Here is a 25,654-nt window from a genome sequence, read left to right on the forward strand (position 1 = left end):
TTTGTACCTCCTTTGTGCCTTGTTTCTTTCCCCATGTAATAGGCTTGTGACAAGCAGTTCTGATCATTTCCAGTGTAGGATTATAAGGTGAGGAAATTCATATGCAACTCAAATTCCCCAAAGCAGGGAGGAAGAAAGTCGGGAGCTGTATGTACAATACTGTTAGAGACAAGTGAGCCAGGGTGGATTCCTCATCAGCTCTTGAATGTTCTTAGATGCCCACATGCAGATGCTCCCTGAAAATGTAGTAGAAAACCCAAGCCCAAACCAGTGCTAGTGGATTGAATTGGATCTCCAGAGGGTTCTGTCTCAATTGCTTGGGTTTTCCCTCCAGAGGTCTTGCTGTAAATCACTGGTTCTAACAGCTGCAGGTGCCCATAAGCTAGAGAGGTCCTAAACATGATCTAGTTGTTCTTTCAGCCTGTTAGACAACAAGGACTGGCATCTTACTGCGTACCACAGAGCAAATGGTAACTTGTCTAGTACTTGTCTGATGTTCCCAGAGACTACAGTGATACAGGATATTATTGGTAATGGTTAACTGTAAGCTTACCATATGTCTTTCTTTGGAGGAATATTAATACAAAAATAGCATCAAATTCTGGTATGTTTAAAGAGAAGTCATCAGTTTGGTTGTAAATATTTGTATGTGTACTTCTACCCTTGGGTCCTCCTCTTTTTTATGATTTAACTACCAAATTCCTTTTTTTTTTTGTTAATTCCTCCCCTCCCCATGAGGTATTTTTCCATACCTATTTTAGTGGTGGGTCAAACAGTGATCTTTTTTTCCAGATGATGCAGAATTTAAAACTTCTTTTGTTTTGGTTTTTCCAACACTTGAAAAATGTCATTTTTTAGAGTGGGGAGAAAACATGTTGCCATCTACTAATGAATGAGATGGTGAATTGAGTGAGCAAAGATTCTTCTAGGGGAATAGTCGAGTCTTATACTGACTTCGGTCTGATAACAAAGCTCATATCTTCACACTTGCAGCAGGTCCAGTGATTACCCTTACCACACATTCGCATTGGTAAGGGCTTGTTCCATCAAAGCTACCATGGCTGACCAACGTATCTTGTGAGACAGATGTCTCCTGCCTTCGAGTTGATGCCTGTGCTGGTACAAGTTGGGCTGCAGAATGAATCCTCACCCTGTGCACGGGCCACACCAGACTGCTGTCTCTTGCTGTTGTGAATGACATCTCCATTCAAGGACAGTGGTGTGGCTTCAGTGCAGTGTGTGATATCCCTGCATTCTAAACCTTTTCCAGTTAGAAAGGTGCAAAGACAAATGCTGGAAAACTTAAAAAACAAAAGGCATCTTTCTGTATAGTTTGAGATAAAATCTGATGAAACTGTCCTGCCCAGGTGGGGTTTTCTGTAGTGTTTTTGTTTTGCCTGGTTTTAGTACATGTGCCAAACTTTGGCTACTTTAATGTGGATAAGAGAGGATCTATTCCTCTTCCTCAGTAGTCTCAATTAGTGACATTTGAGTTGGTTAATTTGCTAACCTACTGACATTAGACAGGATTTGTATTTCGTAGAGCAAAAGCTGAACTGAGGGATTGATAAACTTGGAGGATCCCAGAGCTGACCAGCTCACAATAATAAAGTTGTAACGCCCACTTACTGTTTGCCTTAAGACCCTAGCACAGGCTTTTGCTTCAGGTATGAGCAGTGTCTAGGAGTGTGTTGAAGCAGGATCCAAAGCAGAAGTCTCAGACTTGCATTTCATTTTAGTCTGTTGAGTTCTGTTTTAGGCTGTGTTGTCCTCATAGGGGTCTGCAGGCCAAGCTCTCATGCTTAGGATGATGTTTGCCAAAGCTACTAAACAGAATTCCTGCTTCCTGCAGATCCAGCTGTCTGGATAGTCCCTTATCATAGAGTCATGGAATGGTTTGGATTGGAAGGGACCTTTAAAGGTCATGTAGTCCATGTATCTAAAGAGCATGGCAAACACCAAATCTCAGTGCCCAGTGTCCCACCTGCTGAGCAATGATCTCATACATGGAGTCAGGACAGTTCACGGGAGAGCCCCACGTGCTGTGGCTTGGGCAGCTTTCAGCCTGGTACTCCATGTGCTGGAGCCTTCTCCCCTCAGGAGCCACAGGTCACATGCCTCCCCAGCTCTTACTCTAAAGCAGGGGGCTTTGGTTGCCAAATAAGTCTTTTCAGGCAGGAAGGAATGTTTTGTGGAGGGGATTTACCTGTTACTGGATTAGGCTATCCCAGAGTCAGCGGCCCTGCCAGCTCCACAAGAACCTGCCCACTGCTGCCTATTCTGAAAGCTGTTCTCTCTTGCAGCTGTTGGATGAGGCTCTGCCTGACCTTGCTGTTAGTTGGCAACTTGCTTGTTTCCCCCAGGTCTTGAGCAGGTAAGCCCAGGAAGGATGCTGGGCAGAGCTGCTGCTTCCTAGGGTATCATTACATCTTTTGGATGAGAGATATGAGCATAGCTTCAGCAAGACTTTACAGCACACTGTTGTTTCTTAAGTTGTCCCAGGACCCCTGAGTGACCAACCATCAATTAGCTGTGACCTCTTGTGGTTTCAGAATTGGGATCCAAATGCTGAGGTTTGCCTCTTTCTGTCTCAAACCCCTGACCACAGTTCATATGTTTAAGCAGGCATGGAAAACTCTGACCTTCTGGAATTCATTAGCTTCTCCTGCTGCCGTTCTCCCCAGCTCATTCCCCATCTATCAGAGACATTGCTGTGTTAGTGTGACTGGCTTGTCCTGTTCATCACTGCAGTGCTACATGAGGGCCACAGCTTGAGATACCTGTGCTGCCTTCATGTTGATGCTGAAGCATCTCTGTACAGAATTAGACTTCATTGGCTTAGAAACATCTTCCAAACCCAGATTGCCTGGCCTTGGTGTTTTCTCCCTTTGCCATGGCTCACCTTCCTCTTCTGTTAATGCTTTTTGTTTTCTTGGGACCATGTAGTGGTGTGGTTGACCTCCCATGGGTCAGGGTAGAGCTACTGCCGTTCCTGCAGCTCCTTGCTCAGCTGTCCGGCTGCCACACCATGCTTGTTTTCCCGTGGCAGCAGGACCACCTGCTGATGTCCAGCTCGGCAGAAACCCCGGGGGCTTTAGCTCTCCTTGCAAAGCGCTAACTCGATTATTGGGCTTGGGATTAAAGTGAAGGCTCTGGGAGCAGAGCACGGATCACGCCGTTAGTCCACTGAGACGTCTGCTTAGCAGCAGGGGTGTGTTTCCTTTGGGTTTCATATTTAGGTTAGAAATGCTTTCTTTTGGGGGCCAAATTGTCATTCTCAGACACTGTAGTCAGTCTTACTATCAGCCTCATGAAGACTGCATGTCTGAAGGAAGTGACAGAAATAGATACGTTTGTTTCCAAAGCAAAACCCTTTGGTCCAGAGAAAAGATACCTGCCTCTTGGGAAAGAGGAGAAGGCTCCCATCCCTCCTATTTGTCTGAGCTCAAGGTCTCTTGTCCTTTGTCTTTGACTTGTTTCCCATCGCTTATCGTTTACTAGATAAACATTCCAGCATGTGTGCAATGCTAGACCACAAAAAAAGATGAAGAAGAGATGGATGCACTGCTGCTTCTCTATTTATAGGAAGAGGCAAACCAAAAATGATATGGGAAAATTCAAATCTTTAAATACTGTGGGAGAGATGGATGGAAAAAGGGCTGCTTTCATTGTTCACAGGGTACAGGAGACTTTCTCACGGACAGCTTGGTATAACCCCCTGGACACTTGCTTATACGATGGGGATTTCTGTGTACAAACTCCCTTCTTGTTTCGGGAGTATCTTTCTTGCTTCAGCAAATAACTGCTACAGCAGTTGTGCCTTCCTGTCGTAGCGTGCTCTTGCCTTCCTTCTTAGTACATTCTGAGCTTATCCTTTGGTGTAACTCACATGCTGATACTAGCACTTCTGATACTTTCACTTGTATTCATGATATTCTTTCTATCCATAGGTTTGCACATTTGCATTCCAGTCACCACTTCATAATCCCTTAAACATGTGAAAATATTCCCTATCTCCTTTCAGAACAGTAGGCTGCCCTAAGAGGCCTTTTTTTTCCCCTGTCGAATCAGTGAAATCTCTTTCTCAAGCTACCTTCTTGCTGTCTGTTTTTCCATGCCACTTTTTAATCCTATTTCCAGAAGCATCTTCTCTGAGACCTCCATCCCTAATCATATTCCACTAGCTCCAGTGTTTGAAAAACACATCTTCCCCCATCTTTGACAAAGAAATTGCTGTAATATTTGCTTGCAGATCAGTGGTTGCTCTTGATTAAAGATTTTTACTTAGTGCTCTCTTCTCTTACTTCAGAGGTTGGCTCAGACCCGTCACAAGGGGAGAAGGAACTGTTCATTTTTGATTTTCGAAAGGGCTTTTTGTAGCAAGGTGCAAAAGTGGGAAGCATGAGGGTAGAGTGTGATGCTGCCTCGAATGCAGTGAGGAATTTAAGGCGTGCAACTGAGGTCTCAGGCAAGATGCAGAGTGGACAAGAGCTGCCTATTTGTTCCTGTACCCTTCTAAATGTCTTGTCCCTGCACATCTAGAGCAGTGTTGACCTCAGCTGCTCTTTCTGCCATGAACTCTTTCACGCTGCTCCTGTTGCCCTTAAAATGTTTCCTAGCATTATCTGCAAAGTGTTCCCCTCAGATCACCTCTGTTGTGACACCTGCAGGAATTAGCCATTTCGCAATGGCCAGACTGCCAGGCCAACTTGCTGGTATTTGTATGTAGTGGAACAGTACATCTGAGGAAATACATCAATGCTTGAGACAGTCAGACTGTTCCTGCCTTCATCTTCCTGGTCCTTCCACCTCCTCTTCCCTTGCCCCCAGTGACCCTGGGATACTCTGGCCTCTCTCATCCCCACAATACCATAGCTCCCACTATGGATTACCATACAGGAACAGGCAAATTACTAGGTAGTCTATTGAGCTGGGCAGAGATGGTGGTTTGAGCACCAACTCAAGTGCTACCACAGTGGAAATAACATGAATCTCGTTTGCAGTTCCCAGAGTTCTTTCCTTTCTTTCTCTTCTCCCTTCCCTATATTTTATTTCTGTTGATAAGTCTCTAAATGCTGCCTTTAAAAAAACCACTGTTGCCAACCACTAATTTCAGCTTTCCTTAGAAATAGACCCGTGTGGGATCCAGTGCTCAAAGTCCCTCCCAGAGTTGCATCTGCTCTTGCTTTCTGCCCAGAGGAGCCCTGGGTACTGTGCTTCGTGATGCACCCTCTGTGCTCTCCCTGGCCTGGAGCTCCTCTGCTTTTGAGTTCTGTCATTTGACCACTTTGTTAGTCTTCATGCTTGTCATGTATGCCACTAGGAAGAATACTTTTATTCTGCAGGGACTAGCAGTTTGATTTCAGGCTTTTAAGTCTTGGTTATTGTATAGGGCAAGGAAGATTGCTTAGTATTTGGATGAAAAACTTTCAGAAAATAATGTGGTCTAGCAATTTGTTTTATTTTTAGCTTGCTTCCAAGGACTACTTCTGACGTCTCAAGAAAAGGTATCTTAAAACCAGTAAGCCTTTTGTCTGTAGAGAGCTCAGCTGTACAGAGTTCTGCATTCCCGCTGAGCATTTCTAGCAGCTCACAAATTGAAAAAGGTTGAAACTATTGTTGCAGTCAATTTGGCAAATAATTTCCTTTGAGTTGTTACGCTGCATAAATATTTCACTGTCCTGCCAAGAGCTGTTGTTCTGCCAGACATGTCATCATTTCAATGAATAATAGATCTGAGCTGCTGATCACTTGTGGTCATAACAGAACTTGGTGTTCCTGTGAAGCTGGGTAGATTTGGAGTTCTTGGTCCCAGGATCTAGAGCTAGTCTTATTCTGTTGTCACAATGCAGTCATCACACCATGATCTAGTCTTGTTCTCGATCAGAGGGTGATACCTTTCCTTTGTACCAAGTGGCTGAACCCACTATATCATTGCTGATTTTCAGCCAGCAAGAAGGTGATGATGTTGTGAAGTGGGTCAGAGATCTGAGAGATCGGTAAAGGTTTTGTAAGAAAACTTTGAAATGTTACTTACAAAACTTCAGTTGAGTTTATTCATCTTCAGTCCCGTTTGCTTTTCTGGGTATTTGATGCAGCAGGAATCACAGGGCAGGAGAGAAAACATTGCTTAACCTCAACAGCTTTTTGGTAAGAAGGGAATCCAGTTGCCATGGGAGTCAGCAGGTGAGATGCTGCCAGCCTTCAAAGATTCAAAGGAGGCAAGTTGTGTTCCTGTCAGTAATTAATCTTCATTTCTGGAAAGCTATCTGCCAGTCCTGCTATACACAGCTATCAGTGAGGCTCTCCACCAGGCTCTTCGGACAGTGCCTACTCCAGCCTTTCCCCATTCAGACCCCCCTCTTGGTTGCGTTGTCTGGTTGATTCCACCTCATGCAAAGCTGTAACCCTGAGTTGCAAGGCCGGGTATGCCATCGCCTCAGTAATTTTATTGTACTTTAGAAAAAACCATGAGCTATTTACTGCCCAGGTCATCCAGGGTTCTTGGATGTGAAACTGCTACAAAAGAACCTGGCATTTATTGCTGAAAACTCCCATTTTCATAAAAAACAGGATTTTGTACCCATCAAGGACAGCATTCAAGCAGGTTGTTGGGCTGGATGTTGAATCAGGCCCCTGTGACAGCTTGAAGTACTGTACTTTAAGTGCCGTGAATGGAAACTCATGGTATAGAATAGTACTTGAACAGATATAATGAGACTGGATTGAGAGTTGTGCACTTAAACAAAAAGGACAGAGGTATTCTTCATCCATTTTACTAATTTCCCTGGGGGCATGGAAAAAGTCTTTATCCATTAAAAAGAAGATATTTTCTGCTTGCTTTGTTTTCTTTAGCTTAAACATTGAAATAGATTACTCAATTTTACATTTATCTGTCAGTTAGATGTAAGAAATGTGGTGTTGGGGACACCAAACCATGAAGGAGTAAGTAGAGGGTAAAATTCAAATCCCCCAGACTTGTGCAAATAAGTCTTATGAATGACTTTAATCACCTTCCTGTAACTATCAAAGTATATTTCTTTTCTATAGAAGGGGCACTATAGTGTGGAGCACTCTCACAAAGGTAGCCGTTGTGGTAGTAATTTGAAATGTTTCCTCTGAAAGAGCTTTAAATGCCCAGGACCTTAGTGAAGCCGGTGGTGGACTAGCAGTCTCTAAGTGAGCATCTTGGACTCGTCTCCTAGTCTGTTTATTTGGTTGTGTATTTCTTGTGTCTGAGAAGTTCTCAAGGGAATTTACCATTCAGCATTTAATACCGAGATTATCATAAATCCAAGGCTTTTTGTTTTGCTTTGTCTGCTTTATGGCAAAGCTCACTGGAACCTCAATTCATTTTTTTTTGGTCATGCGTGACATCAGTTCCATGAACTAATATTAGTAATACAGTGAGGAGACATCTATATATAAACACAGAGCTTTGTGTGTTTCCATATATACTCATGTTTCTATATATAAGCAAAATGCTTTCCTAGGAATATTTAAAAACATTTGTCATATTTTGTTGTGTATTTTATGGTGGGAAAGTGTAATCGGAAAAAATGCATTTAGATCTTGTGGGACAGTAAGGTAAAATAGCTACTTGTGTGAACTGGACCTTTTTTTAGATGCAAGCACTACAGAAATAGCCAAGTGATAGCCCCACTGTGAACTCAAAACGCATTTCCTTTTCACCAGGGTTTGCTGGGCTGTTTGTCTAACCCTTGTAAGGACAGTGATGCGTGTGCAGCCGGGCTCCCGGCTTCTGCAAGCACAAGGATAAGGACCTTCACTTGTATCAGCCTGCTGTGTGCAAAGATCATACATAGTCCATCTTCTTTAGACCAAGTGTGTATTTGAGCTCTACTTGGAAATATGTGGTGTTTCAAGTAAATAAATCGTGTGCAGTATAAGTAGGGTTTTATTTAACAATCCCATTTATTCATGGCTTTCTAGCAAATCTGGTTGGGTTTTTTTCTTTACTTTGTTGTGAAGGAATTAAAACCTCTTTCATGCAAGTGGAAATTCGAGCAATATTTTGAAGTCTGTTGTCTCCTGTCATTTGGGGGTCTGGCATAAGGGTCTGCACTGTCACTGCTGTGGGGGAGGTTGCTTGGATATGAGTTATTTGGGGCTTTTTGTCTGGTTGGGTTTTTCTCTTGTTTTGGGTTTTATCTGTTTATTTTTTTCCTTACCTGTCCTAGTCCTCCATAGCTTTGAAAGTCACTGAGTTAGAAAAGTCAGAATACTATGTTTATGCAAATGTCATGAAAATGTGGTGTGTAGGTGAGGAAATCTTTCCTGTTGCTCCCTCCGTGGTAGAGATGAGAGCTCAGCCCTGAGCTGTTCTGTGGAGGCAGCATCACCTGGCCTGTAGCTGTGTTTGTGGAGGGACCTTTTCTGAACAGGCAGATGTAAAAATGAGCCCAAGAGCACTGCAGGCCCCAAGGCAGGGTCTTGGAGAAAAGGTGCAGATGTGTTGCAGTAGGAGATGAAGAGAGGAAAATAAGGCCATTGCAGTAGGGAAAGATAGATAGGAAATGTTAGACCTGTCTGCTTAAAAAAGCCCAAACCAAAACCCCCATATATGTATCTATATATGGATATATACAGATATATATATATATCTGGCTGTGAATCTTTAGCTTTTCCAAACTCTCTCATGCCCCAGTCCTTGTATGTTCTCCTGTGAACCACATACTGCAACACACATCTGTTCTGCTATTGTTAATATGCTAGATAAATACTGTTGTTTATACTATAGATTTAAGGGTGAGTCCTCAGAGCTTAGTAGACTGGTTCTCTGGTTGAGGTTCATGTTGATGTTTTTGTATGGGCATACCCAGAATGTTTGTCACAGAAAATAACAGTGAAGCGTTCGTATATATGTTGCATGACCTGGTTGCCCATGTATTTTCTAGCAGAGGTTAGAGCTGGTTTACTTTAGTGTTTATTAGGATGTAGAGGAATTCAGCCTAATCCCAGCTAGAAACAAACAAATGCAAGGCAGAAGTCACGGCAATTGGACATCATTGCTTTGAGGCCATTTCCATGGTCAGAGGGTTTTAGGGATGCAAGGATGCTGGTATGGTGCACTGTGTGAGCACTCCTAGTGTTGGCACAGATTTGTGAGCAAAGCTGTATGGGTTGCTTTAGTTTTAATTCACCCCCTGCCCTCACAAGGAAGGCTAATTTGACCTGTGCCGGTGGGTTCAGCCATGGTAATTGAGGTTGTTTCCCTAGCTAGTGGAGCTGTGCTTTACTTTCCCTCTCATCAGAGTGTGTTGCAGAAGGAGCTGGGTACCTCAGGTTGGTGGATTGTAGCCGTACATAGCTGATAATAACTTGTGAGCTCTTACTGTCCTAAGAAACTTTAATGAAAGGGTATTACATGGTGTTAGTAGAAAAGTACATGTGCCTAGGCTTAGATAAAATCATGAAGATGCTCTGACAAACACATATGTAGACAGTCTAAAAGAGGCAGTAGAGATCTGCCCCTTGACAGAGGAGATCTGATGAAAAGGCTTTCTGTTCCGATCAAAAGCCCATCTCCTTATAGAATCATAGAATAGTTAGGGTTGGAAAGGATCTTAAGGTTATCTAGTTGCAACACCCCTGCCATGGGCAGGGACACCTCACACTAAACCATATAACCCAAGGCTTCGTCCAACCTGGCCTTGAACACCGTCAGGGATGGAGCATCCACAGCTTCCCTGGGCAACCCATTCCAGTGCTTCACCACCCTCACAGTAAAGAACTTCTTCCTTACATCCAATCTAAACTTCCCCTGTTTCAGTTTTAACCCATTACCCCTTGTGCTATCACTACAGTCCCTAATGAAGAGTCCCTCCCCAGCATCCCTGTAGCCCCCATTCAGATACTGGAAGGCTGCTATGTGGTCTCCACGCAGCCTTCTCTTCTCCAGGATTAACAGACCCAACTTTCTCAGCCTATCTTCATACCGGAGGTGCTTCAGTGCCCTGATGATCCTCGTGGCCCTTCTCTGGACTTGTTCCAACAGATCCATGTCCTTTTTACGTTGAGGACACCAGAACTGCACACAATACTCCAGGTGAGGTCTCACAAGAGCAGAGTAGAGGGGCAGGATCACCTCCTTCAACCTGCTGATCACGCTCCTTTTGATGCAGCCCAGGATACGGTTGGCTTTCTGGTCTGCAAGCGCACACTGAAGCCAGCTCATGTTCATTTTCTCATTGACCAACACCCCCAAGTCCTTCTCCGTGGGGCTGCTCTGAATCTCTTCTCTGCCCAGCCTGTAGCTGTGCCTGGAATAGCTCTGGCCCTTGTGTAGGACCTTGCACTTGGCATGGTTAAACTTCGTAAGGTTGGCATCAGCCCACCTCACAAGTGTGTCAAGGCCCCTCTGGATGGCATTCCTTCCCTCCAGTGTATCAACCGAACCACACAGCTTGGTGTCATCGGCAAACTTGCTGAGGGTGCACTCAATCCCATTGTCCATGTCAGCGACAAAGATGTGGAACAAGACCGGTCCCAACACCGATCCCTGAGGGACACCACTCGTTACTGGTCTCCAGCCGGACATTGAGCCATTGACCACAACTCTTTGTGTGTGGCCATCCAGCCAGCTCTTTATCCACCGAGTGGTCCATTCATCAAATTGATATCTCTCCAATTTAGAGACAAGGATGTTGTGTGGGACAATGTTGAACGCTTTGCACAAGTCCAGGTAGATGACATCAACTCCTCTACCCCTGTCTATCAGTTCTGTAGCCCCATCATAGAAGGCCACCAGATTGGTCAGGCAGGATTTCCCCTTAGTGAAGCCATGCTGGCTGTCACCAAGCACCTTGTTGTTTTTCATGTGCCTTAGCATGCCTTCCAGGAGAATCTGCTCCAAGTTTTTGCCAGGCACAGCGGTGAGAAGCTTTGCCACAAAGCTTGTTCTGGAGTGAAATTGTCAAGATAATAAATAAATAGTCCCAGAAGTCAGTGATGTCAAAGCTAAGTACTTAGGTCATTTGGGAGCAAATATGCTCAGATTCACTTTGGATGGGGCTAAGATAATGATAGACTTCTGCAGAATACCAAAGAAAACAGAGTTGGCTCCAATATATCTTCCTTGAGCTAAACGGACAGACATGAAAGGAATACCATCCTGGCAAAATTCCTAAGATACCACATCACTTTATGGTGAATATTTGAGAAGAATAATATTGTAGTGTAGATGTGAGTTGCATGTAATCCCCTGTCATCCCCACCCAGCAGCTGGAAAGCTGCTGAGCCATCTTGATTTATGTGCCATCCTTGAAATCATTTTGGCCTGAATTTTAGATTAAAACAGTGAGCAGCCATTCCACTAATTCTTTTTATTGTTGACTTGCTTCCTCAAATGCCATGCTTAATGTCTCTGTCATTGGGTTAGGAAAACTGTGATAAATAATGTAGGAAAATATTTTAGTAAAATCTGGGGACAGGTTCACCTGAAATAAATCAAGGAGTTGCTCAGAAGAATGTAAAGTAGACCTCTGAAAGGCAGCTGCTGTTGGTTACTTATTACAGACTGTTCTCAGTTCCAAACTGATTTTCTTCACAATCCGGGCATATCCTGTTGAGCCTTAATCTTATGGAGCAAAGGAACAATTCATCACAGCAAAACGAGTGATGGCAAGTTCACAAATTCAGTCTCCTGCTTTAGATATCTTTTCTCCTCTTTGTTTTTATCTCCAGTGTCTTGGTGCTCTTCACCTTATTTCCAGTGCTTGTGGCTGAAGGAGCACGGGTTTGCTGTCTTACCTGAGAGGTTTCCTTCCACCTTCAAGAGCTGTGGGCAAACTCAGCCTAGCAGAGGGCTATGCAAGGTGGCCTGAAGAAACAAAGGAAAACTTAAACACTCACAATGAAAATGAAAAAACAAAGTTCACAAATGAAAACTCAAAAAAGTTGCTTTATAAAGTCAGTAATTAAAAATATTCATGGTGTAATTCCACAGAGCTGGATCTTTGAAGTCTCCATTTCTAAAATCTGACCCAGTAATATCATTTTTGAGAAAATTAATCTTGCCTTCTGTGGGTGGAAAGATGATGCTGGGTTACTAGTTCACTTGAAAATCTTACATGTATGAGTAATTGAAAACTCCGAGGAACAAAGCCAGTTATTCTACATTTGTTCTTCAATAATAGTAATAATGAATTCAAAAGTACCATCAGTACTGTCACTCTTTCAAACAAGTCAGTTTACTGTAATGTTTTGCTTTCCTGGAGATGCTGAGTCAGCATTTGAACTAATTCTTTTGGTCTCTTTGCATTATAGGCCTTTAAAGTAACGTCATCAAGATAAAACCTACTTAAATCCTTAGCAAAATGAAAAATTACCTCCCCCCGGTATTAGTATTCTGTAAAAACACCCATGGTTTGCATTCAGATAGCTGCTATGCCCAGTTCTGGAATCAGAGATGCTCTTTGGTCTTTTTGCTGCTGTGTCAGACAGTTTCAGCATGTCTTTGGGTGGTTTCAGTGATCTCCTGCCCATATACATGGCTGTTGATCTGTACATGTTCTTGTTGAAGAGACATGGGATCAGTATTCAGCTCTGCTCTGTGCCGTTAGCTGAAATTGCCCCAAAGCAAAGTGGAGATGCTGCTGGTTGCTTCAGAAGGTTGGAAATGGTCTCTTCAATTTAGGTTCTCTGATCCATGTCTTTGAGTCTGTTGTGACACTTCGCTAGATTTAGGTGTGCCATACCTTTAAAGAGTCCCTTTCCAGCCAAATGATTCCTTCCCACTGGATTTGCTAACAGTCTTTACAGTTCTGGGGCAGCTTTTGTGCATCATTACATCTCATGGGACCTGACCTGACAAAAAGACAGTAGGAGAAGATTGTTTTTCTTGTGCCTTCAAATTGCTGCAGTATACTTCATTTTCTGCTGAATATTAGAAGTTGATTTGTAATGGTGGCTGCTCCAACACAGTGTGTGAATTGGTCCCCCCATGTTATAAATATACACCGTCAGAGCATGAGTGCTCACACAGCCCCAATCCTGTGCTTGTGGGAAGTCAAGGTCGCTGGTACTGGTTGTGTTTACAAGCATGTTTATCCCATGGCTTTGCTCCCTGTGGAAGCATATGCACATTAGTGATTCTGGGTTTGTATAAATCCTGCTCAGTAAAGGATGCTGTCACCAATTGAGAAAGAAAGAGCTTTTAGCTTTTTGTTAAGTTTCTCCTAGCCTCTGTTGCAATATAAATCAGAAAGCCTTGTGCTGAGCTTGAAAAATCTGACAGTGCCATCGACCAGCCGGGGTTTTGAGCTGCTGGAATTGCAAACTGCATGTGATATAAATGGCCTGAAGTAAAACCAGGTCATTAAAATAGAGTATTAATGATCTTGGTTGTTGGCAACACAAGAACCTTTTTAGATTTATGTCCTAAATAGTGAGCTAGAAGTAAACGAGAGGACCTGGTGATGGTAGTAAAAAACCCCAAAGGTAATATATGCAGCCCCAGTTCCTTTCATGACCCACAGCCCCAAGATGCTGCTCTTCCTTTTTCAGCTCATATGCTTTGCTTGCAGCACGGTTTAGGTCCTTATGTAAGCACACTGGCCTCAGCTAACCTCCTCCTAATGTCCAAACACATTTCTGTTGTACCTTCTAGTACTTTACCTTTGTCGGATTTAAAGTCTCGTGGTGTAGATGCCAAAATCTAGAAACTCCCCAAATTAAACTCAGTTTGTTCTAGGAATAGAGGGAAGCAGGATTAGAGGGAGGATTAGATCAGTAATATTTTTGGCTGCAATGATACAGAAGCAAGGGTTTTGTTTCTGTTGGTGTCGTGTTTTGGTTACCTGAACATCAAAGTCCTTTGAGTTCATTGCTGCTGACTGCTATTTTTGTTGCTCATAAACAACTCTTGATGTTCCTGTTTTTATTTAGTGGATTAACTGGAAGCAGCCTGTTGGACAGATAGATTGATGGAGGAGACTGACGAGGTCACAGTTACCTTCTGCATCCTTATGAAGGGCTCAAGAAATTGTCCCCCCTAGGACAGGAGAGAGGGAAGAACGTGGGGTGGGCATAAATCATAGTAGCAATGCAAAGCTACAGGAGACAATGAACAGGCCAGGCCAGATGTTTGTTGTTGCTATGGAGTCCCCAGGCTGGACTGTACATCTCTCTAGGGAGATCAGCCCGGATTCAGCAGCAAGCCAGCACCCAGACCCCACTGGTGCCAGAATCCAGGACCTCTCCTCTCCATCTGCTTACTGCTGCACTGAGGTTTGGAGAGGACCTGGAGCTTTGAATTTAGCAAACCCAAGGTTTGGCGCTCCCTCTGCTGGCTGCATTTTTGCTGGCTGGTTCCCTCTTTTTATCCCTGAAGGAATGCTGAAAGCAGTGGGGACAATCTTGAACAAACAGGGAAGTAATAAAATTAGCATGTCTCCTTTTTAGGGTCCTTGGACACTAAGTAAAAATCCTCACTGACCGTGTTGTGGAGGTGCAAGTCAATAAGGAGATGCTTTTGTTACACTTCTTTTCAAAAGGTCATTACTTGCCTTGGGAAGTGGAGACACAGGGGAAATCACATGAGTTTAAGTCATACTTCACTATCTTTCTGAATTTGGTGTGGAAGACTTGAACCAGCACCAAGAATGACTTCAGTATTCCGTTTGCTTGCCTCAAATTTTATCTGAAACTTTTTGCTAGTAGCCCGACTAGCGATAGGTCTCTCTGCAGACTCAATACTTCCTCCTCTCATTGTTGCCACCTCTTCTCTCAACGCTAGTTTGCTGCACTCCCTGAAGTGCTTCCTTGGTTTGTCTCTTAAACTACCAGCCTGTTTCTCATCTCAAGGCACCAGCGTTCCGATATCACAACCTTGTACTTGAGTTAGAGCCTCAGATGTATGTCAAAAAACACTTTGCTTTTGGGGGTTTTCTCTCTCTATTGTTATGTTTTCCATCTCTTCCTCTCCCACTTTGGATCCAGTAGACACTTTTGTAGTGTGTTAGCTTCCGGTTTTGGGAAATAGCTTGTGTTTGTCCATATACTATGCTCAGCACAGAGATCAGCCCAGCTAGTAGTGTGCATCATACACCCCTGTGCACCATGGTTATTGTCAATCCCAGCCATATCCAGCCCAAATTCCCTACTGCATAAGGACTTCATGACTAGAAATCACTGACGCACTCTTCATGGCAAGGGAATCACTGCTGATGTTCAAGGAGTTTCTAAAACTGTACCTCTCCCCTCCTTAGTTTTGTTCTTGCTGCCTGCCTACACCTGGTAATAGTTTTCTCTAAATGTTCTCACTTCTCCTAATTCTTCCCAAGATTTCCACTTCAATAGCAGAGGTCTGAGTTGAAAGGACCTTTTTCTCAAGTTATCCTGGCTCCCAGCTAGTTTCTTTTGCTCATGGACCTAAGGTGAGTTCGGTTCAGTTGCATGTAAAGCTGCATCAGCTAGCAGCTTTCTAGAGCTATGCTCTCACTCTTAGAAGCAGCGGCAAAGTAAATTAAGTTTGACAGCATGCTTCTCACCAAGGTCTGACCAGAATGGATTGGAGTGCCCACACCAAATGATAGGCTGCTGGAGGTGGAAAATGTTAGCTCATTGCTTCTCTTCCATGCCATGGGGCAGCAGAGAATTACTGAGTCCTTTCTAGGAGCTTCATCTAGTCAAATTTTCAAAGGCACAAGTAACTGAGCTTCTGCCGTTTCCCTTGGGAAAGTATTCCTTACAAATACAATTCACTGTCAGGAAGTCATTCTGAAACTCTCCCTAATTTTGACTTTTTTTGGTGTCCTCCCACTAAAATGGGCTTTAACACAAAGAATCTATTTAAAGCACTGCTTCTTTATTTTCCTGTGAAGGCTGATGTGGTTTCTAGTTAATGTTTGTACAAGACTGTAAGCTCTCCGGTTTAAAGGCAAAGAATCACCATATTCACTGTGGTTGTGCTTATACCTTCACTTGTTTCCTTGAGGATCTGGATGAGTTTCATGTGGCTGTATTAAATGGGTGTTATTGGGTTCCCTTCCCAAATAGGTATTTAAAAACGGTGTGTTTTGCTGCTGAAAAGAGCAGGATTTAAAAAACCTAGTTTAAATCTAGATTATGTTTGTGCCCAAGGTTTGGGTTTCTTTTCACTCTGTGAATGGTATCGTGTTGTGAACCCAAAGGCAGTCTACAGCAGTTAGTGGTGGTGAGTAGGAAAGCAGCAGTCTGATTTCCCTATTGAAAATAATCAAAGTGCAAAAGCAAACAGCATGAATGCAGATTTCTACTAATAGAAGAGAGATTTGATGTCCTTGAACTGTGCTGCAGAAAAGAAATTTAGGGAAACACCTGTTACTTAGGTATAATTGCTTGCAAGCCAGTGCTATTCTAGAGGGAATTGTTTTTCATGGTTAAATTATACAAGACATTTAAAAATAGATTGTTCTGCATAATACATTGTTGAATCTGTAAATCTCACTGACAGACCAAATAGTTTACCTCTGTAGAAATCAGTCAGAACCAAAACAATCACTTAAGAATAAACTGGGAGAGTTCTCAGAAGCACACATCATTAGTTAGTAGATTCAAGGGCAGCTAAACACCTCCTGGGATTTTTCTCCACGTCATTGTAGGCATATTAAACAGGTTATAGCTTAGTGTTCCAGGGCACTCACCAACAGCAAATGGACTGAGATAACTGATTTTAACAAAAACGGGCTAGCCTGGTTCTAGTTTTACCACCAAATGACTTAACAGGCGTCTTCTGTTTTATAAAACAGTGCTTTAATTTAGCACTGATATTTTGTTAATAAAAGAAAACTGAGGGCCTTTTGTGATATCTGATTCTTGCATCAGGAAAATAACATTTACAAATCTTCCCAGATACTGAGCTCATAAGCCTCCTCTTGCAGAGACAGAGGAATCTCTAGCTGCTTAGTCATGATATAAGCTTATATATGTTATGTGTAGGTTGTAACTTAACTGCTCAGAGCCCCTGAGTTATGCCTCTGCTGCTGGACCACTTGCTTCCTGAGTGTTGGCTTTAAAGCTATGCCAGCAGTATTATAATTTCTGCAGTGCGGTCTGGCTAATAGTATCATTTTGACCACTTTTGGTGCTTCCTCTAAATGCACAAATGCCTAAGGATCAAAGGGGGATATTTATTTTTTTCCATATCTTTTTCAAGGAATGGTCAAAGTACCCGAAGAGAATCAGTATTTTGAGCATTTCTTCCAGTGCTGTTCTGCATGGTCAGTCACATGGACTTGCAGGAGCTCATTTTAGATTCAGTGACTCATGCGGATTTCACTAAGCATCTTCGTTTCTTAATTAGCTTAATAAATTAATCAGGAGTTGCACGGTACCCAGCAAAATCCAAGCTGAGGGACAAGATATTGGGCAATGGGATGAGATCAGATTTGCTTTTAACAAAACTCTTTGGTCATTTAGTTGCCCGTGAATGTCACTGGAAGATTAGCATTTGTTATGAATTCTGTCTCAAGCCATGTACACGTATAAGCTCTGTGGGCTCTTGCTGACAGTTGCTTTAGATGGGAGAAGCTGAGGCAGAGAGCAAATGCTGCCTGCCTGAGGCCAGAGAGGAGTTGTGGGTCAGAACACTGCCCACAGTTCTCTCTTGGTGCTGCTTATTACACATCACTTGAGTCATTTCTGCCTTTATCGTCAGATCTGGCAGTGTTGCAGAACTGGCTCCTTGCTAAATATCATTGTATCAACACTTAAAGCGAGTGATTAAAGAAAGATAAATGTCATAGATGTACTTAGAGACCGTAGCCAGAAAATCAGTGAGGTATAGAAATTATTTATATCCTTTCCATGCATGCTTGTTCTCGCTGTTTTATTTGTGTTCTGCTCTCAAAGCCCTAGGATTACCAATGGACAGTCCAGGTTTCCTTACCTGGATGTTTACTTTATTCAGCTTCATGTTGGGATATGTACTGTATGTCCTTAGTTGAAACCTCTCTCAATTGAATATTTGTATTGACAAATACCAGTGGCCTGATAAAGTCTTTGAATAAAGCTGTAGCCAATTTCTGTTTAAAACACTCAGAGGAGTCATTATTTTATTCGCAGGCCACTTCTAAAGTGGGTCACATGCTGTGTTGTGCTCTTTTACGATGTATTAAGTCTTTGCACTCCTCTGGCTTTTCCTTTAGCGTTTTCTGCCTTGATTACTTCCATACGTGGAGGGTATTTTGCAGTTGTCTAAGCAGCAGTCTGAGAGGGCAGCCAGTCTGGGAATGCATCTTTGTGACACCTCCGTCATCAATGCTGATGTTTATTCCAGTGTCTCATGATTTCTGGCAAATTATTGCATCTGGATTAAAATTAACTTGCAAAGACCCAAGAAACATAATTTTTGGATCTTGTCTGTTTCATAAACTGACTGCATGAGCGTTGGACCCATTGCAAAAGAAGGAGAAGACTTAGGGAGCAACAGATGGCTGCTTTTTAAATGCAGCCCTATTAGACTGGCTTAAATTCATCTGAACCCCAGCAAAGTGATGGGTTCATGAAAGTTGGGAACAGGAAAAGTCAAGAGGTAAGAAAGGTTAATGTCAGCCTGCGTTTGGATAATTTGTCTATTTTCAACAGATCAGTTATTTGAAACAGTTATTTTTAAGAGCTGAACATCGATTTTACCCACCAAGAAGTCCAGTGACATTTGAAACTATGACAAGTTTCAGTGGCCTTGATACTTCAGGTGGTACGTAAAAAAAAACCCTAAATAGGAGAGATTATGGGAAAGCCAAAAAAAATGTTTCTAGCCTTCTTTTTCATTGTAGAAAGTGTAAAATGTCCGATACCCATCCATAACTAACTCCTTACCAGCTCACTTTGCATAAGAGAGCAGTAGGTGGTACAGATTTTGGTAATTTCCCTCACGTTACGTACTGTTGGTCAGATCAGGGTGCTGTGGTTGCTGAAGTTGGGAGAGAGAGCATAATATATTTTAGTGATCCTAAAATCATGGTGGAGACCAGCCTGGTGGAAAGGGCATGCAACTGGTTTTGTGCCTGAAAGTCATGCACAATTTCCCGTGGTTTTGATGTCCCTCAGGTTCTTCCGCAGTCCCATTTCCATCTATCTTTCCCATTGCTTGTAGATGTGACCAGGATGCCACTGTTAGAAAGACTGTCCTTTTCAGAACGTAAAACTTAATCATTTAGTTCAGCTCTGTCATAGGCAGCACTTTAATGGAGGAGAAGGTGGCAATTCTGAATATTGTTTGTTGTTTTTTAATTCAGCCTCTTGCACAGATCTGAGCACTCCTACCATTTACTAACGTGTGACAATGGTAATCCTCAGGAATTAGCATCTGAGTGAGCAGGTGCAAATTAACTGCTCTGGTTTGTGATAGAAAAGTTTCTTGAAGGAGTCATGTTTTCCGACTTGAAAGCACATGTACTGTCTGAGCAGCCACTGGGAATTAAATTACAATAGTTGGTTTGTCCATGTGACCTTTTTTTGTGCCACCAGGTTCTTCTTGAACATTGTTATATTGAAAAGGTATTACTGGAGTAATCTATTATAGGGGAACAGCACTGATAATAGTAGTTAAATCTCTCCTGGTTTTATGAAGTCACCTTCTTTGTTTTCATACTGTTCATTGAGCAGTGAAAAGAACTGGAAGTCTTGCAAGGAATGCAGAGAAATAAAACCTGGCACAAAGGGAGGCTTTGAGTACAATATGAACGTTGATCCTTTAAAATCACAAATCATCTTTCTATTAATTCACGGTAGAATAAGGTCTCCTCAAGATAAGACTCAGCACTGCTGTGGAGTTGGTATTTAAAGTATGTCCATCTGCATCTAAACGAGTAGCTCCAAGACAATCAGATTATGCAGTAGTTACTTTGGTGAGAATATCGCCTAAGTGGAATGGAAACTTCATTTTGAGTCTAATATTAGACCCTGCTTTGGAAAATTCCTTTTAAATGATCACAAGCTGGGAATAGCAAAAGAATTTAACTTTCGACAGACAGCATTCACCAAGAATTTGTTTTTAACTGCTTATGTTGGGTCCCTGGGAAAGCAGATGTGAAAAACTTACCAAAGTGAATTGACTTGACCTGATGCAATGTTTATATCGGTAGTTGATAAGTTTTCCTCCCTCATCTAATTTGTTTGGGATATTTTCATTCTTTAAGCATGAGTAAGTCTGAGTTGGAATAGTTTGAATGCTTGTTAGTCTAATAATCTGAATCTTAAATCATGCAGACATTATTGCCTATAAAGGGGTCTAAGCAAAGTTGAACTATTTTGGTTACCTTCCACAGATGGGGAGAAGATCCGTTTTTCAGACTAAGGAAGAAGAATGTGAGACAATGTTGCTTACCTTCCAATAATTCAGGAAGCATATTAGTATCTGCTGTATTTATACTTAAAAATTCTGCTTGTATTTGGTGAATCCTTAGAATGCATGTTATTTTTTATGCAGCTTTACAAAGGACTGGCTTTCAATGGCACTTAGGGAAGTCGGCAACCAAAGATATCAAAGCAGATTCATGATATTATTATTCCTGTGGCAGAAAAGACTAGGAATTACAGAATATGCTGTGAATGATGCATAGCTCGGGGATCTTCAGAGCCACTGGTGTATCTCATCTTAGCTCTTTTCTTAGTTGATCAGACACTGTTACTTTGAATATTTTAATTTATTCCTAAATAAGCCCCCGCACTCCTACGGAGCAGGGTTATATAAATTATTTTGGAGGGAGGGAGGAGAAAAAGCCGAGCTCATAAATGGAGCTGACCTCTTCTTCCCAACTCTCCCCTGTCCTTGTGCTTCTGTGGTTTGGCCATTGTTGCTGTTGTTTCCAAGCTTGAGGAGAGCATCCGCAGGAACTCGCTGCAAAGGAGGGCTCCAGCCTGGCCTTCCTCTGCCAGTGCATGAGACAAGAAGTAGAGCAACTGTCAAAAAGATGATATAATGAATTCAATGCCAGGGCGACAGTTTCACTGTGAAAGACATTAGAAAAAGAACATTGATCTCTTTAGCTTTTCTCTTTTAGCGCGTTAGGTGGATTTATGTGACCCAGGAATGCATTTCTCGGACAGAAATCAGATTATGATTTTAAGCATCTGTTAAACTTTTCCTGTTCTTTCATGAAGCTTGACACCAACCTTTTTTTCTTTTTATTTATAGCTGTGTGTCTATAACTGTGCTATAATTTCGGATCTTTAAGGATTTTCTAAAATGTCTAAATTGCTGCTCTGTCTCCTTGCAGGCAAGTCTCACCTGGCTATAGTGCAAAGAGTAAACAATGAAGGAGAAGGGGATCCTTTTTATGAAGTGCTGGGAATTGTCACTTTAGAAGATGTGATTGAAGAGATCATCAAGTCTGAAATTCTGGATGAAACAGATCTATACAGTGAGTAGAAATATTTGCACTTTGTAGACAAGGGGAGGACTCCATCCAGCAGCAGTTGTGTCTAATAGCTGTGTTTTGAGGGATGTTAAGTTGCTGATTTAAAATCTCAATGGTCAAAATGACCTGCAGATCCCTCAGATGACCAAAGTAAGTTTTGGTTTTGCAGCATGGACACTTCACCCCTTTATGCTGTATTAATTCAGAAACGTTCCAAGGGGAATGGAGTCCTTTTAGAGTGTCTCTCTGTCACTCATTTAGAAAACCTGAGAATGGAAGGTTGTCTTCAGGGCTGAAAACCATCATGTCTTAAGTAATTATCCCTCAGTACAACTCCTTCCTTCCTTTCTGTTAGCATGTGTTGAGGGAGATGATGCTGCAGTCCAACTGTTACCTGGGACTTGAGAGATCTGGTCTCTCTTTTTTTCCCAGTTTAGAGTTTGTCTGGTCTTTGGCCAGTTACCTAAAGTGTCTTTGCTTCTCTTACCATCTGCACAATCTGCCCTGTGCATATGGGACTTCCTTTCTGTCATTCTTTATCTGTCTTAACTGTGCTTTGATCACATGCTGGCAGATGCTATTTTTTACTGTGTGTTTGCATGTAGCACAAGGATGTCTCTAGTTCTGTTGTAATAGAAATAATTTAAAGTATCTTTAAGACTGCTCAGCTTCCTTTGCTTTCTTTTTCTTTCCTCTTGAAAGGGATCTGAATGTTTCTAAAGCATCTTTTTCAGGCTAATGCAAGCATCTTCTATCCTCCATCTAAGTCAGATGCAAATGAGCACTTTTTACTGTGGGGTAGACATACACTTCTACTTTCCCTAATATATTCTTATTGCCTGAACTACTTTCTGTAGCTGGTCAGCATTTTACCAGTATTTATGTGCCTAAAGGTTCATGTAAATCACTGTTGTGTTTTACAATATGCTAAGCAGTCTAATTACTATGCGAATCACAGAAGTCTACTTAGTATCAATTTCTTTTCATACCTTCCCAAATGTTGGGCTAATCAGTTACAGCATAATGCTTTTACTGGGTGAATTCAGACTTTCTTTTATACTCTATAAAGATCCCATCTTTGTATCATCACCTTTGAGGTACTTCCCTGCTTCTGTGAGTGAAAAAACACTGCATATGCTTTTTCAGTGTTTTTTCCCCCTTGTTTGTTAAGAGAAATCATGTAGATCATGCGGAGTTGTTCTTCAGGACGAAGAACAGCTTTGACCATCAATAACATGTTAGAGGGCAAGGAAATGAGAATTTAATTCTGAAGACTTCATACATTTACAAAATAGAGCTGGTGAACTTGAGTTCATTTGAAAATCTCCTTCCTGAGAAGGTTTTAGTATTGAAGATTCCTGGTTCAGAACAGGCGGGAAACTTCCCTTCCTAGGCTTCCTGAAGGATGCAGGATGTTCTGGGGGTGACTTCTCTTACATACCATGAACATGAACTTCTAAGTTTCTTTATGAAGCACTGCAGTTCATTCCAGTCTTTAGATTGAAGGAAACTGTAGCAGTAAGAGAGAGAGCAGAAATCCAGAGAAGCCATGAGGATCATATAAAATGTGGTAGATTTTGGATTTGGGCACATTGATGTGCTGTAATCACTTACAATTGGTGTAGTGATGGGAACGTGCTTTGGGTTTACTGAAGGTACCTAATTGGCCATGGTATGTTAAGGCAGCTCATTTTTTATGTTGCTATCAGTGTGTCAGTGCAAGTAACCCCACATAGTACTAAAGTTTTCTGATGCTGTTCATTGTGAGACCAAGCTGGCTTACTCAGCTCACACCAAGCCAATATGAAACCTTTGGACTGATTTGCTCTATGCTAGGTCTTTAGTTAAAAGTAGACTTGTGAAATATTTTGGCAGCATCATTATGCCTTTGTTCTGCAGTTTTAAAAATGTCTTGTTTTGCTTTGATGGAAACTTGAAATTTGATGGAACGGCTGACCTTGGTGTTGGAGCTGTTTCTTTCTGCTGTTTCCATGAAAATCCATTTTAACTGTGTTAGGGTAGAAGCAACTATGTATTTACAGTTTCTACTCAAAGCTGCTCTCACTGCTGAAACTCTGCACCTGAATTTCTTAAGGATTGAGTGCCCATTAGACATATTTCTTCAGAAAATTGCCCTAGTCTGCTATGTCTTAGGGCTAGCAGAGATACTGGGAGCAAGGAGAAGATGGGAGCAAGACAAATCGTTAAATATGTCTCACCTACCAACATCTGGATAAACTGAGTACTTCTGAGCAGGAGACATTGTACTGGGGATGCTGATAGGGTTGAGGGAAGAGATTTCTGTCATGACACGGGTAGGCTCTGATTACATCTCAGGCAGTGTCATGGTGAAAGGCTGTCAGTGCATTTAGATCTTAGTATTGGAAACTTGGAGCGTATTTTCATGGTTGATGCACTACAGGAATTTGTCCTGTAGTGGTCCTAGCCATGGTGGGAGAGCATTTTTCAACCTTTTTAGAGGCCCAAGAGAGAAAGCTGTGTGTCTGCTTGAAGAACATGGAGTTCAGCATTCTGACCTGGGTTTCACTGTTGACCTGTCTTATTTAGCCCTTTATAATTAAAGACAAGTTTAATCATCCTCTTGGTACAACTGGAATGCTTCTGTTTTTCACACATACGGATTCAGAGATGGTTTGCCCACTGGGATTTTTCTACAAATGAAATACGTTAAACACACCCTGAGCACATGTTCTGGTTGTCGTGGACAGTCTGGTTGTAAGCATCAGCTTACGCTGCATTTTTACATACTCACTGCTGTGCTATTCAGCAGTCTGCCAGCAAATACGACCCCTGGCAAGCACATGCTGCAGGGACATTCAGTGCCAGGCCATGGGGCAAATACGTTACAGGGCTGCACTGCTACAGCTCCAATAGCTTTCACCTAATGATTTGTTCTGTCCTTGGCAAGTCACTTCCCTGAGGGGAGCACCACATTTTACCCAAACATTCCTGTTTCCAAACAGCTGTCAAACCAGGTATGTTAAATATATGTGCTAATAAACTCTGTATCACTTCTCCCATTTAAGATACAGAGCTAAACGAATAAAAATTGTTTTCCCTAATTTTTTTCCACTGTCATCCAGCAAAAGTGTAGCAACATAGAAGAGGTTGTGCAACCCTCATTTCCCTGGCAAGACCTACAGATATTGGCATGGTGTACATCAGTATCCTGCACCAGAAGAGCAGAGCTTTGTGTAGCTGGAATCTGATCTTTAGATACACCAAAGTGATTGACACCCAACAGAAATTAATGTTTTTACCTTGTTGCCTGTTAGGACTGGACTGCATGAGTAGGCTGCAGAAGCTGTATCTTTACAGGAAGATATTTTAGGCTGTTTAAGGGCTTCAGGTTTAGTCCCACCGACTTTCTGTCAGTTGCCAAAACATGTTTGATACACAAGCAACCTGATTTTCCCAGCTAGAGACAGAAAGAACTGGCAAAACTAACTTAGTTAATTCCTAAACCTTTCTTTTAAAATGAAACAAACTCACAGGCTTACAAAGACCTGTGCAACAGGGGAAGTTTAGATTGGATATAAGGAGGAAATTCTTTCCTGTTAGGGTGGTGAGGCACTGGAATGGGTTGCCCAAGGAGGTTGTGAATGCTCCATCCCTGGCAGTGTTCAAGGCCAGGTTGGATGAGGCCTTGGGTGATATGGTTTAGAGCGAGGTGTCCCTGCCCATGGCAGGGGGGTTGGAACTTGATGATCTTAAGGTCCTTTCCAACCCTAACTATTCTGTGATTCTATGGGACATAGGCTTTGTGCATCGCTGGGAGGATGAGCGAGAGGGGGGTGAGGGGTATGTGATCACTGAGACTCTGGCATCCACCTCTGCCTTGGGCTGGGCATCCTGGTACTGAGTATCAGCATGGGGTCAGTAAGTCTAGTCCTCTGGGAACTGTACTTTCTTTTCTGAGGTTTGAACTCCCTGTTCTGTAGCTGCCTCCAGTCCAAGCTGGCTCCTTCAGGGAGATCCATGCAGTCATTTGTGGTGTTCTGCATCAGGAATGGAAATTCAGGAATATTACAGGAGAGATCACAACCTTTCTTGTGTTTAGACCTCTGCTCTTCCTCAGCCCAGGAGCTCACAGTCAGCCTCTCTGCCTTTGATTTAAATTGGAAGTCTGAATATTCCCAGAACCTACTTAAAATAAATGCAATAGTTGTTGCTATCACACCGAAAGTTATACTCAGGGTATCCCCCATGCATCACATTGTTGATGTTATAGAACCAAACTGCATCACAGCACTGTGAGCAAAGATCGC

General features: G+C 42.3%; 1 protein-coding gene across 4 annotated transcripts in view; it reads left to right on the forward strand.

Moving 5' to 3' along the window:
• Positions 1–25,654, forward strand: part of CNNM2 (cyclin and CBS domain divalent metal cation transport mediator 2) — a 120,524-nt gene that overhangs the window by 77,282 nt on the left and 17,588 nt on the right. For all 4 annotated transcript variants that reach the window (XR_009728336.1, XM_061372598.1, XM_061372596.1 and 1 more), the window contains exon 2: positions 21,225–21,368. Coding sequence is in view for 3 of the 4 variants with exons in the window: in XM_061372598.1 (XP_061228582.1) it covers positions 21,225–21,368 (144 nt within the window). In the remaining variant the exon portion in view is untranslated. The remainder of the gene's footprint in view (positions 1–21,224; positions 21,369–25,654) is intronic.

The sequence above is a fragment of the Neopsephotus bourkii genome, unplaced genomic scaffold (genome assembly GCF_033783945.1).
Source record: "Neopsephotus bourkii isolate Nb327-2 ecotype Australia unplaced genomic scaffold, CSIRO-AGI_Nbou_v1 NB_1615, whole genome shotgun sequence".
NCBI classification, from domain to species: Eukaryota; Metazoa; Chordata; class Aves; order Psittaciformes; family Psittacidae; genus Neopsephotus; species Neopsephotus bourkii.